The sequence below is a fragment of the Tursiops truncatus genome, chromosome 2, assembly GCF_011762595.2.
Source record: "Tursiops truncatus isolate mTurTru1 chromosome 2, mTurTru1.mat.Y, whole genome shotgun sequence".
Taxonomy (NCBI): domain Eukaryota; kingdom Metazoa; phylum Chordata; class Mammalia; order Artiodactyla; family Delphinidae; genus Tursiops; species Tursiops truncatus.
The window spans coordinates 134,676,944-134,690,889 of NC_047035.1; the positions used below are offsets into that span (position 1 = coordinate 134,676,944).

Below are 13,946 nucleotides of genomic sequence, written 5' to 3' on the forward strand. Positions count from 1 at the left end.
AGAATTTTTAAAACAAATCAGCATCTCTTCACCCCGGTAGAACACACCTGGAGCGTTCTGAAGTCAAGTCGTGGTGAAAGCTGAGTCCCTTAGGTGGAAATGGTCAGGATCACAAGATGCTAGAACTAGCAGGGAGCAGTAGCGAAGCCTCCCTGTAGCTCCCCTGAAGTCCGCTCCTGGAAAACAGACAAATGGTGGCAGCAGGGGCTGAAGCCCCTTGTCGGGACTGCTTCAGAGTAATTTAAGTTATGAGAAACTTGACAGGGTTGTGTGTGTGGTTGGTTTGTTTGTTTTAAACTCAGCCAAAACTCTACCCTTATTTTAGGATTTCAGTGACTTTAATGGAGAAAGGAGAAGAGCGTCTTTCCAGTTCTCACTTCTTGTAGTTATGTAAAGCTTCCCTTGAATAATCAGCTGTTCTTTCCAGCTGCCACAGATAATTTGGTCTTTGGAATGCTTGGTGTGGAGTCTTTCAGAGTATGGAATTCGTTCTGTTCGGGGTTTTTTGGAGATTGCCAGTGGTTCTGTTTTGTTTGCTTTAAACAGATGTAAAATGATATTGAGATTATTGTGGATTTATTTTCTGTTGTGTTAGCAGCTTCTGAGTACTTTTGTGGTAGGTTGGTTCTCTTGATTAAAAAAAATAAACAAGTAGACCAGCTGCAATCTAAGTAGGAAACATAAGAGTTTAGAATGTGTGTGACAGTTGGATTCAGCTTTAGATTTTATCCGGGAAGACAGCTCTCTAGATAGGCAGTTTTCTTGTATTTAGAATTCATTGCTTAGATAGTAAAATACATATATCTGATTAAGGAAAAGAAGTTCGTTTAGGGAAAAGGAAGGTGAAAGAGCCTGAGCAATAAAGTCAATTCTTATCCAAACAGAGCAGTTTCATTTTGGTTTTTGTTTGTTTGTTTACCAGTGTTCTTCTGAAAACTGCTGCTAGGTGAGCACTTCAGCTAAGATGATTTGGGTCATCTGTGGCTTTCCTCTTGTCCTGTACATCAGCATTGTGGTTATTACACTAACTACCAAGAATATCTTACAAGGCTTTTGTATCTACACTCTGTCAGTCCAGACCAGGCAGTGTCTCACACTCCCCAAAGAATTTAAACAAGAAGTTGTGGAAATAATTTTGGAGCGTGTATTTCTAAATTGTTGGTATTTAAATGTTTTTTTGTTGTTCTGTTTGAGTTATCTTGGTTAGGGTTGACACAATAGGAAGCAGTTGCACCTTTCTCTCCTTAAAGTTAAAAAACTCTCCAATGTTTATCCTTAAGAAGGGTCAGAGAATTTTCCCCAGATGGATTTTGCTGCTCAGACCTGTCTCTAGGAGGAGCTCTTCAGCACATCGCCCACTGGACTGAAGTGGCAGAAGAGCCCTTCCTTCAGGTCCCCAACACAACTCAAGGTGAATCCTTCCCTTAACAGGGAGGCCTGGAAAATGCCATGCTGTAATTTCAATTTGGCATGGCCACTCCTCTTACCCTTCTTAATGCTGATTTTCTTAAGCCAGTCTCTCTAACGGGTTGTTTGATTTTTCTGCTGAAAGAGAGTGTATAGTATATAACAGTTCACCAAAGATCTGGTGGCAGAGGTTAAAAAAAAATGCAGCAACAAATAGATGATAGCTCCCAGTCATGTGGGTTTTCCTTCATATCCTTTTGTTTGATGCCTCCTTGTAGCAAGAAAAGAAGTTGAAGGCTGGGCTCTTTGCTTTTAAGTTCAGAGGAGTCTAATTAAGGGTCAGCTCTGTTCCCATAAACCACTGTGCCAAGACCTTTTTGAAGAACTTTATAGAATGAAAGTATATTGCTTACTGCTATCAGGAAATCTTTTTGAAAAATAAATAAAAGGCCAAATAATTCTTTGATCTCCCTAACAACATGGTATAGTCTGTGGCAGAGAGCTTGAAAGTGTATTAGATTTGTCTTCGATTCTTAAGTTCTCAGTAATTGTCTGTTTTCCAAAACAGAGGTTTTAACGACATGACTTTGGCTGATGTCAGTGGGGCGGAAGTTGCTAAACCACCCACGTATACCACTAAAACCATTGCCATGAACTGAGTCCAGGACAGCCTGCTGACAAGTAGAGTAGTTTCCAAGTAGGTACTTGAGTAAGTTAAGCAGACATCTATGCAAACTGTTTATCTCTAAGACTTGTGACCATGTTAATGAAGTATATTAAAGTTTTCAGCTGGGTTGTGGGTTTGGGGACATGTCTCAGTTAACTAAAGTGGATTTGTATGAAAATTTGTTTACCAGAAGTGCATTTTAAATATTACTTCTGCTTTTATGATTCATCAATTGCAGTTGTCTTTTAAATCTCAAACACTGGCCTGAGAACTTGAATATTGCCAAAGTCTGTTTAAAAGTGATTGTACCTTTCCCATTGTTTAATTCTCTATAGGGTGATGGAACTGATGGGGAGGAAAGAAACAGGAAGAATGCAACTTGAAAGCAAGTTCTGTCCACGGTGTACTAGTTACTAGTTGGTCATTTTTGTAGATCAGAATTAGTGGCAAGTTCTCAAGCAAATCCACCACCCTGTGTTGCCCATCCATGCCTAAAATATCGATTTTCATTACAGCAAAGGAGAAAATGCTGTTTTTTAACTGGAATATAAGATAATAAAATCTAATTGAAAATTGTTTTATATTTCTTTTAAAAGATAAGCAAATGCAGGGAACTTTGAAGGAATTAGAATTTGGGTTTTAAAAAAGAACACACTAATATAAAATAGTGCATGGATAACATAACCAACACCTATGTGCCCATTACTCAAGATGAAAAAAAAGTAACATTTTGTCATATTACTTTAGATTATTTTTCAGTTTTGAAGAAATAAACCATTATAGTTAAGGTTGAATTCCCCTGTTTCCCTGCCTAATCCCATTCCTCTTCCTTCCTCCCCAAGACAAACACTATCATGAATTCAGTGTGTATGAAGCCAGTGTTTTATAACTATCTTATATATAAATAATATTAAAAATGTTTTTTTTGTTTTTAGTTTATTTAAGTGGTACCATACAGTGTATCTCATTCTGTAACTTGCTTTATTCTCCTCAGCATCATATTTGGGGGATCCAAACAGGGTATTGAAACACATGGATCTAGATTATTGACTTCTGACTCTTATATGGTATTTCAGTTTTGAATATATCAAATCTGTTCCACTACTAAGTCATTTGGGTTATTTCCAATTTCTGTCTGTTACAGTGCCGCGGGGAACATCCTTAATTGTACTTGTGTGTATCACCATGCTATATACCAAGAAGGGAATTGCTAATTCATTGTGTGAGCACGTTTTTACCTTTACTAGATGTTGCCAAATTACTTTCCAAAATGGATGTACCGTCCATCGGCAGATGATGCGAGCTCCTGCATCACCATATCCTCACCAGTACCTAGAACTGGCAGACTTTTATTTTGGCCAATCTGGTTGGATGTGAAATGATATTTCTATGTTGTTTGAGCTTGCATTTCTCTAATTTCTAGAGAGCTTGAGCACCATTTTGTGTTTTTTGTGAATTGCCTGTTCATAGTCTTTGTATTGTTTTTCTGTTTGGTTCTTTGTCTTATTGTTTTATGAGGAGTTTTAAACATTTTTAAGATGGTGTTGTTGGATATGGCACTACCTTTAATTCCATTTCAAAATGTGGGCTTTTTTTGTCCATGATAGGAATTCATTAGTTTTCCTCATATTCTTATCACCCATGTTTTAAAGTATATTTTGTTTAAGTAAAATGGAGTGAAGAAGAGGTTCTCCTAGGGTACTTAGGCAAGACTCGAGAGGGTAAGGAAGAATGGGATTAAAGAAGATGTATATGAAAGACAGAGGGAAAAGATAGGGAGGGGAGCTGGAAAGCCTGTGCATGAGAAAGAGATGATGGAGCAATAAGACCACCCCGTGGTCCCAGGCATCTGTGTAGCAGGGGAGGGGAGACATGTACCCTGAGTAAGGATAGTGGGGCCGATACGGGGGGGAAAACACGTTCTGTCTTACTAGAAGATGAATATAGATATTTGCCTTAACTACTTTGTTATACTTCATGCTGTGGGTCTAGCAGCTTGGAGCTCACCTGCCCACCCCTCTCCCTCCTTCAGACATCTAGTGCTTACTGTGGGCCTGAGGCTGAGGCTAGGGATATAAAATTTAGAAAGACAGAGTTAGACTCCCTCCAGGAGTTTTCTGCCCAGTGGAAGAGTATGGCCATCACAGTACAGTACTATAACAGAGGCAAGCATGGAATTCCAGAAGCATAGAGGTGGGGAGTCTTATCTTCCCTGCGAGAGTCAGAGCTGAGTCCTGCCAACCTAGTCATGGAAGGAACAGAGGGAAAGGGACACAAGTACAGGAAACAGTTTGTTCAGAGCTCAGAGGTGTGACAGAACATGGCAAGGGGCTAGAAATGTATACAGCACGTGATGGGCCATGTCAAGCTAAGTAAGAAGTTTGGGCTTTATCCTAAAGATGATGGGGAGCCATTAAAAAAGTTTCTGAGAAGTGAGAGGCAAAAAGTTTTGAATACAAATCAATCAAGGCAAACGGTCCAGCCCACCTGTTGCCTCTTTGAGTCTTTCTGGAAGACCATTGGCTAGTGGGGCTTAAAGTCTTTAGCCAAAGTTCACCAAGTCTAGATCCTGGAATATGAATTACATTGCCTGATGTATAGAAGGGCATAACAGCATTGGCATCTCAGAGTTATGTGGATTTCTATTTGTGATTCTGCTTTTTTCTCTGAGTAGTAAGACGATTTCTTTATCAAAATGTATCCTTATTTTCAAGTAGCAGAGAACTAGACAATTTAATGAGGGCTAGTGGTTTCTGGTCCTTGAGAAAAATATCCTCAAAATGTTTCCTTTTGCTGATTAGAATGAGTCACTCCCCAGGGGTCTCTTTCTGCAGAGCCTTCCTTGTGCCCAGAAAGGGATGTTGCTGAGAAACCCTGGCATTAATATTCAATGATACATAACCCTTTTTTAGCTGCTGACTTCTGGAACAGTTTCACTTCCTATGTGGAAATGGTCATGATCCCAAACAGTAGGAATTGCAGGGAGCATCCATATAGCTCCCTTGCAGTCTTCTCCCGGAGAAGAAAACAATGGAAATAAGAATAGAGCTGTGACTGAGATAAAGCCTTCCAGGTTTTTTCCTCTTGTTGATTCCCTGAGTGAGCCTTTCCCAGGAGAGTCTCTCCTCATGCTGCCGTTGGTAAATGGATGTCTCTTCTGATTGTTTAACATCAGAAAAATGACCAGACAGTGAATTTCCCTTGGGGTGGAGCTAGAAGAGCTTAGCTAGATAGAAGGCTTGGTAGGCCTGAGAGTAAAAGGCCCAGAATACTTCACCCCACCCCACTTCCAGACAAGGTCCCGCTCTGAGCCATCCTGTCAACAAAAGTAGAGTTGCTCCCTATCGCCTCTTTTAAGTGGAACTTTCCCTAACCATGCTCTGAAGGATGGGTCTGTCCTAGTGATAATTCAGATGACTAAGTTGAAAACTCTTCTGCAACATGAACCTTATAGAACAATCTAGTGGATTTACTTGGAAAATTATCTCTTTCTTCAAGAGATGTAGCATAAGGAGTCTTATAGGATCACAGAGAAAAGGAACTTGGGGGAAGATGTGGTACTTCCTTTCATTTTATAGGTCTGAGGAAACTGAGGCCTCTAGAGAAGGAACTTGCATAGGGTGACATTAACTAATTAGGAGAGCCAGGACCTAAATCACATTTAGTGTGATGGTGGTTCTTCTAGTACTCCTTTTAGTGTTGATAAGATATTTGATATACTGTAATCTAGGTTGTGTCAGGGCACTTGGCTTTTGGATAAAATAGACATAAGATCTCCAACAGACGTTTGAGTAGGTGGCATGAGCCAGGCATTATGCTAGGGAGACCTAATTAAGGATTCGGCAGTAGATGAAGGGACCTTACCCTAGAGGAGCGCTCAGTGGAGGAGAAAACCATAAGATTATCCAACGCATTGTGACTGGTGGTGTTAGGGAAGAGACCTGTGAACCCAGTAGGCATTGAGGAAGGAATGGGGAAAAGCGTCTGGGGTTCTGGCAGTCTCCATTCTAGTATCCTCGTAATCCGTACGTAGGAACCAGGAGAGCATCCTGGCCCATGATTCGTGGGTTACCATAGGCAGTACCCGTGGTGCTTCCCAAATCAGGGTGTGAAGTGTTGCCTGATGGGTGGTATGTGTTGATTTTCTCAGGCAGTCCTTCCCTGGAGAGATGCTCATCATGGGGTGTCCCCACAGACAGCTCTTGTATTTGTTTTACTTCACCTCTGGCCTCCTGGCACCATTCTTATGACATCATAGAAGCAGTACAAGCTGATGATGACCCTATTGTGAGGCACAGAGGGTGGGGTTCTTAAATCAGTGGCCCTTGTGGGCCAAGGAGTGAGAAGTAAGAGTTGAAATAAACTCGTGTCCTTGCAGGATTATGGACTGTGCTTCATCTTGCGGTAAATCTCTGTTCATCATTCAAGAAGTCTCCCACTTTCTCTTGAGTCAGGGCTCCCAGAGGTGCTTTAGGGTGGTTCTGATGACCTTTCTTCTGCAGCTGTTGACTCGCTCGGGGTGTTGCAAAAAGTTCAGGGTAGTTAGGTTTGCAAGTCGAAGGTCATAAACAGGTAGATTTTCAGATTCACATTCCACCTTTGACACAGCCATTACAGATTTCACAGCCCCTGTTAAGGGGCTGTATTTATGTATTATTTGTGGGTGTTACTCAAGGTATATGTAAATGTCTATATATGTAAATACATACCATTTATGTCTTATTTGTGACTTAGACCTACATATTGACAGCAGATGCTTTCACTTTTAGTTTTGTAGCCTCTCAGCTTCCTGCCCGAGAAGTTTCAGATTTCTAGTTTTTATTAATCAGAAATCACATCTGCTCTTGTTTCTCCTCCTCCAAATGACATCGCATGCCTGCTTCCTAGAAGAGGGCTGCAATCTGTAATTTCGGCTAGTCACGTTCTGACGTGTGAGCGACTTCACCTGGCAGTCTGTCGGTTGCTGTGGCAATGGAAAATCAGTCTGGGGGATCTGTTTGCTGTGTATTAATGTCACCTGGGGTTTTGCTCTCTTTTCAGATTGTGGTGCTTTTGTCCACAAAGGCTGTAGAGAATGTCTGGCCTCCTGTGCAAAGGTCAAAATGAAGGTAAGACATTTCTGGCTAAACCAATAAAATCTTCAGAGTTGGGAGATTTGGGGTTGTAGTTTTTGTTTATTTTCATCATTTTGATGAAATGACTACTTTGAGACTCAAATAACCAAAAATGATTTTTCTCTTCTTAACACACTCGGGAATTTGTGGCTTTTGGAAGGTAAAATGCTTTCAGAACTGCTCCATGTTAAATGCACATTTCTCTGTGATTTTAATGTGTGTCGCCGTTGAAGTGGTTTTCTTCTTAACTGTGTCTGCAGACCTCCTCTGCCTTTCACACGCCTGGCTTCCTTCTTCAGGACCATGAGGGCAGCAGGTGGAAATCAGGGGCTCTGACATGCTGATGGGCTGGGGAGTGTCAGGGTTAAACGGGCCTGTGTGGCAGCACTTTTCTCCACAGGCTTGTGTGGATCACATGACAGGAGCAGGAAGTGTGTGATGGTACGTGCTCTGAGTATGCAGCTGTGTGGTAACAGGCACTGCATATCAGAGCCCTTAAGGAAGAGTATGGGGCTGGGGGCAGATGGGCGTTTAGGCGGCCTGTGTGGTTTTCAGTGTTGTAGTCACTCATGAATGTCTTTGTTCCTTGTCAGAAGAGTGCTCTCCAGCTCCATCTACACAAATGCTCAGCATGCTGTGTGCTTCCAGTAACCAAACGCATTTATCTAGTGCAGTGGCCTCCAACTGGAGTGTGCATTAGAATCACCTTGGGGGCTTGTTATAAGACGACACTGGGCCCCACTCCCAGAGTTTCCAATTTGGCGGGTGGGGAGGGGCCAGGAACTTGCCTTTCTAATAAGTTCCCAGATGATGCTAATACTGCTAGTCTGAGGACCACACTTGGAGAAGCACGGAACTCTAGTGTAAAGATGACAGACCTCTGTACCCCAGATCTTATTCAGTCCATGGACCTAAATTTTGTTTGGCTCATGGAGTAATTTTTTTTATTTGAGTTAGTGTATCTATTGAAAAATCGTATTTCACACCAATTTGGATTTCTGATTTCTCCTGAAGAGATGGAAGATCTCACAGCCCTGGTATTTCCCCTTACCCAGCATTCCCAATTCCCACCTTGCTCTTTTTCTTTTTTTTCCATAGTACTTACCACCTTCTTAGGGTCTACTTAACACACTGTATGTATTATTGTATTACATTTACTTTTTATGATCTGTACCTTCCCCCCACTAGAATGTAAGCACTAAACTTGCCAGGCAGTCTGAAGTCAGGACTGTTTGATCCATCGATAGCTCCTAAGCACGTGGAACAGTATCTGGCCTGTAGTTCCTTAAATGTTAGAGAGGTGGGTGGTGGGTGGTAATCCACTGGGGCTGAGTGGCTGCCGCCTCCTCTAGACAAGATGTACAAGCCCCAGACTGCCACTCCCCCCCTCCTCCAACTCTCCTCTGTCCTTTGTTACCTGCCTGACCCCACAGGCATTTGAGTTTGTGATCTCTGGTAAGACTGCTGTTACTGTGAATGTGCTATAGAGAAGAAGAATGATAGGGATACAGCATATCCCATGGAAAAGAATGTAACCTGAAAGGGGGAGTTTCATTTTAAATGGACCCTTTTTCACTAATGATTTATCTCAGACTAATTGCTTCAGTCGGTAATTTCTCACAGTGTCTCTGTTCCATGCTACAACAAAGGTCTTAAAATTAGCACTTTACCTAAGAATTATTTTACACCTTATAAATGCGAGTCACTGGAGAAATAGAAACGAAAAGGGCACAGATGCCGCTCTTAAAGGAGCCAGCATTCTGGTGGGGAAGATGGACAAGCAGACGATGACCATAAGTAAGGAAAAAGCTAGGCGGGGGCACATGCAGGATCCTGAGGGGTGCCAGTCCCTGCCTCGGGTGAGGAGAAGAAAGAAGCTAACAGACGGCTCTACCAAGGAGGGATTATCTTCAAATAGAAGAATGCCATGCCTGTGACGGTGAAGAGAGCATTCCAGGCAGAAGAGACGGCATTTGCAGGATCAGAGCGCTTGGCGGGTTCAGAGGAGAGCCAGAGTGGGTGGCTGTAGCTAGGCCTAGGGTGCTGGGGACCGTTGGCAGGAACAGAGCGGGGAAGTAGGAGCAGAAACTTGAAACTTGACAGAAGATAAATTGTAAATGCAGTGTTCACTCAGGCTTTCTTTTCCTTTCAGCAGCCCAAAGGGAGCCTTCAAGCACATGACACATCTTCGCTGCCCACGGTCATTATGAGAAACAAGTGTAAGTAGCTCAGCCCACCTCTCATGATTCCTCTTCGCCTCTCTGGTTCAGGACTTACCCATACTTCTGTAGTATTTATTTGTTATTCTTAAGCAAGATTTGAATACCTATTTTGAATACTTAGAGAAGGCTGCAGTTTCATTGACCAAAAGCTTACCATCAAACTCTACCATTCTACCATCAAACTCTCTGGAAGATTCTAGAATAGTGTGTGTCTTAGCTTAAAAGGCAGCACCTTAGCCCTGTGTGTCTTGAAATTTCTCTTGCGTGAGTCGACAGTGAAACTTGCTTTTAGCAGCGTTACAGTTGCATCAAATGAGATCTTGCTTCTTAAACTTCTTGACAAACTGTGGAGTTACGAAAATAGTTCTTTTTTTCCCCAAGGACTTCAGTGGTACACAAATTGGGTAACTCACACCTCTCCCATTCACATCAACCTGTCTTCTCCAGTCTGTGCAAAGCTTCACTTTGGTTTTACTTAATATTTTCCCCTTTTCATTCTTCATTCCCTATCTCATTCCTTTCCCTTCCTCAGCACGCACTGCAGTATATTTAATGTAAACCTCTCTGATCTGCCGTATCTTTAGACATATGTGTACCTCTGGAAATATCACTTATGATTTTGTGCGTTAAATTTAAATTAGATGATATGACTTGCTTATCCATTCTGCTGGGTTTTTTTCCACTCAATATGGTTTTGAGATCTATGCGTGTTACTATATGTAAGCTGTTGTCTCAGATCGCTGCATGTGTTCTTTCATAAATATATACCACATTTTAATTATCAGTTCCCCCAAAGACAGTTGTCTGAGTTGTTTCCAACTCCTGCCATAAAGATGCAGTAATGAATATCACCTAAATTTGCTCTATGGGAGCCCATGTGAAACTTACCCTCAGGCCGTGTTTTCAAAGTGTAGATCCTGGATCAATTAGGAGTGCCAATTCTTGGGCCCTACCCAGACCTACTACCTCAGAGATTCCAGAGGCGGAGCCCAGTGATCTGTGTTTTAGTAGCTGCTCCAGGTGATGGTGATGCACACACTCGAGCTTGAGGACCACTGCTCTGTGCCCGACGGCTCTGAGTGCTTCCAGATGGCCCCGGAATGGCTGTAGAGACTGTGCCACCAGGAGGGTGTGGAGTCCCTTTAGCTAGAAGTCCAATTATTGCCCGTCTTTGCATGTGGATTCCTAGAAGAAAAGTTGTGCCAGACTGTCACCCACTTTAACCAGTGATCCAACCCATTCCAACACCTTTTACAAGTCTAATCTTCCTTAAACTTTTGTTCTGTGACATTATCCCTTATTTCAGAAACCTTTTTTTTCTTTCAAATCAGATAAAATAGCATTTTTCCCAAAAAATACCTATTATGTCTGACCCCCACGTGTATTCTTATTCCCGTTTTCCCCTTTTGATTCCTGAGGTAACGTAGCGGTAAGAGTACAGCTTGTGGATTCAAGTTGGATGGGTTTGAGTCCCAGCATCCCACTTAACAGCCGTGTAACCTCGGACATTTACTAAATCCCCTGTACGTCATTTTCCTCCTCTGTGAAAGGATGGTAATAGTATCAGCCGGTGGTCATCGGGTTTAAGTGAGATCACACCAATGAAGTACTTGGTGAGAGGCCTCCTTCAGTGTTTGCTTTCACCACTACCATCACCATCACAAATAAGGATGCTGAGGCTCAGAGAGTAGTTAGCAACTTCCCTGAGTGCAGTGGATTGGTTTCAACAAGGGAAAGTTGTTGTTTGCACCCCCCTACGCTGCCTTTTAGATGCAGGTTGTTCTTTATAATTTTCAGGGCTCTGCATGACGTGACATCGTTCTGCTTCTCAGGCCGTTTCACTGATCCCTTATATACACCCCTCTACTTACTTCCTCTTCTGCTTGTTATCTCCCTTTCACATTAATAGAGTGTTTCTGCCTTCCTTCATGCAGTTCTCCTCATCAGAATGTCCTCTTTTTCTGCTGACTTACCCACATCCTACTGTTCTTCAAGAACCGGTGTTTCTTCCTCCATCAGATTTTATCTGCTCAGCAGCTTCCTTTCTGAGACACTGAGGATGTGCTCCAGGCTCTTGAACACTTGAGCATGTTCTCTTCCCTGCCAGTTGCCCTTCTTCCCTGTTGCTGTGGGACCCACATCTCCTAGTTTCCTGTGTGCTTCCTGCAGGAAGGGTCTGGTCGTGTTATAGGGTAGCATGTTTCTGGTGTTTATTATATCACCTTCTTCTAAATAGAATTTGAATTGGAAATTAATGGTTTTATTAATTTTATTAAGTCAGAAACATCCTGTAATACTGTGAAGCCATAACAACTGCCCCAGTCTTATTTCCTTCAGCTCCTGATGCTCCTGGGGATGGACAGGTAATGCAGCAGTTTAGTTAGCTACCAAGGAGAAATAATTTGCTACCCAGATGGCAGTGTGACTACTTTTGCATGAAATTAGACCTCCAGTTTCTTCTTTGGTCAAGTTCAAGAGAAATATGCAGGATGAGGACAAATTAGCTATGTGACATCAAACACATGTTGCATTTTCCTCATCTGTAAATTAAAGGAATTGGTCAAAACCTGTGTTCGCAGACATTGTACAGAAGAGTCTCTTGGGGAGCTGGTAAATGTGTAGGCTCCCAGGTCCCACCCGCACAGAACGAGGAGGGCTGGGAATTTGCGTATCTAACCAGCCCCTGACACGTTTCTTGGTAGGTCCTCCCAAAGAACACCAGCCTCAGTTATCTCTGAGGCTCCTTTTATCCTTAAAATTCTTTCGGTCTCCTTTTCTCTTACTTTGAATTAGTTTAAATTTTTAAATATATGATACTTTCACACGATTCTTTATCCTCATTGCCTCATTGCCATCACACCCCACAGGTAAACCACTTTTCTTAGTTTTATATTTATCTTCCTTAAGTTTCTTTATTAAAATAAAGCAAATACCAATTTGGATTATTAATTATGTTTTTAAAACATAAAAGGTAGTCTGTTGTGCACTTTATTCTGCACCTTGATTTTTTTCCCCCTTAATGTGTTATCTGCCGATCTGTGTAAGTTCATGGAGAGTGTCCTCATTTTTTTTAAAAGCTTCATAGTATTCCCATGTAGGCTGTACCATGATTTATTAACTGATCTTCTTTTGATACTCATTTTGCTTTTACCAAACTTTGCATTGAATAACTTTGGACATACGTCATTTCAAATATAAACAAGTAAATCTTGTAGAATAAACATATCCTAAATGGAATTACTGGGTCAAAGATATAGGCATTTACCGTTTCAACAGCTATTGCCAAGTTGTCTTCCATAGGGTTTTTGTACCTATTTACACTCCCAGGGTAAATCTCTTTTAAAGCAGTTTGTTTCTATTTGGCATTCATCAGGTGAGTCAGTGCTGGTGGGCATGTGTCGGTGATACTTCATTTGGTGTCCTTTCCTTCTTTACAGCCTCCCAGCCCAAGGAGCGCCCTCGGTCTGCAGTCCTCCTGGCCGATGAAACCACTGCCGTCCCCATGTTTGCTAACAGACGGTCCCAGCAGAGTGTGTCGCTCTCCAAAAGTGTCTCCATTCAGAACATTGCTGGGTGAGTGGGAATGTAAAGCTAGCACAGTTGACATCTAGGTGACAGAGCATAATAATTTATACCATTTGACAGAAAGATTGTTTTAGAAAGAAATGTATAACGTAATGGGTTAGTGCTACAGATGAGTGGGGTGAGGATTACACTTTGATGCACCATCATGATCGCCATTTTGTAGCAAGGATCCCCTTTAAACACCATTTTTAGGCTAGTTGTCCTCTGCTTTTATACATGATCAGCCCTGCTTTTAAAGAACCTGCCTTCTAAAAGGATGATTTTCAGATCAAAATAAGAAGTGGGAATCGGAAAAAAGATTTAATTCTGAATGTTTGGTTTCAATCACTTGTATTTTCATATGTCTGTTGGTCTTTTCTGTTGGGCAGATGAACCTGGCGGGAGGGGGTAACTTTGCTTTGTTTCGCTTTTTGCTTTTCTTTTCTTTTTTTAACTCGCCTCTTGACTCTTAAGTCATGGGAGTGAATAATGGGCCAGGTACGACAGTAGGTTCCCCGTCCCTCATCTGCACTGAGTTCCTTTTGTGGTCCCTCCAGAAGTTGCTGTGGCCCCTGATTGTTCAGCCCTCGGCTGTCTGTAATTAGCACAGGGCTGATTACGATGTTGCTGGCTGTTTGGGGCAAGATGCCTGCCTTCCCATCCAGTAAAGAAGTCATCTCAAATGTAGGACTCAAAACATCTCTTGCAGCTCTCTTAACCTAGGCTGGAGGAAAATTCCCAACTGAAGGATGCAAATTTCCTTTTGTCTGTGTTTCCTATAACCTCTGTGCTGGCTAATGTTTCCTCCTCCTTAAAAACAAAAAGTTTCAGGTATTTTTATATTGTTTTGTCTTTCTGTTGTAATTAACCAAAGGCTTTCTTTTCCAAGTTCTTATGTTATCCAAATGAGTTTATATTATGACTTTGAAAAGTTGGCCTTTAAATCAAATTGAGATTTAAATGACTCTGGCT

The 13,946-nt window shown here is 41.9% G+C and overlaps 1 protein-coding gene across 11 annotated transcripts in view; it reads left to right on the forward strand.

Moving 5' to 3' along the window:
* AKAP13 (A-kinase anchoring protein 13) overlaps positions 1 to 13,946 on the forward strand; it is a 350,062-nt gene that overhangs the window by 307,618 nt on the left and 28,498 nt on the right. For all 11 annotated transcript variants that reach the window (XM_019945698.3, XM_073801374.1, XM_073801373.1 and 8 more), the window contains 3 exons: positions 7,115 to 7,182; positions 9,341 to 9,407; positions 12,848 to 12,983. In XM_019945698.3, the coding sequence (XP_019801257.2) occupies positions 7,115 to 7,182; positions 9,341 to 9,407; positions 12,848 to 12,983 (271 nt within the window). The remainder of the gene's footprint in view (positions 1 to 7,114; positions 7,183 to 9,340; positions 9,408 to 12,847; positions 12,984 to 13,946) is intronic.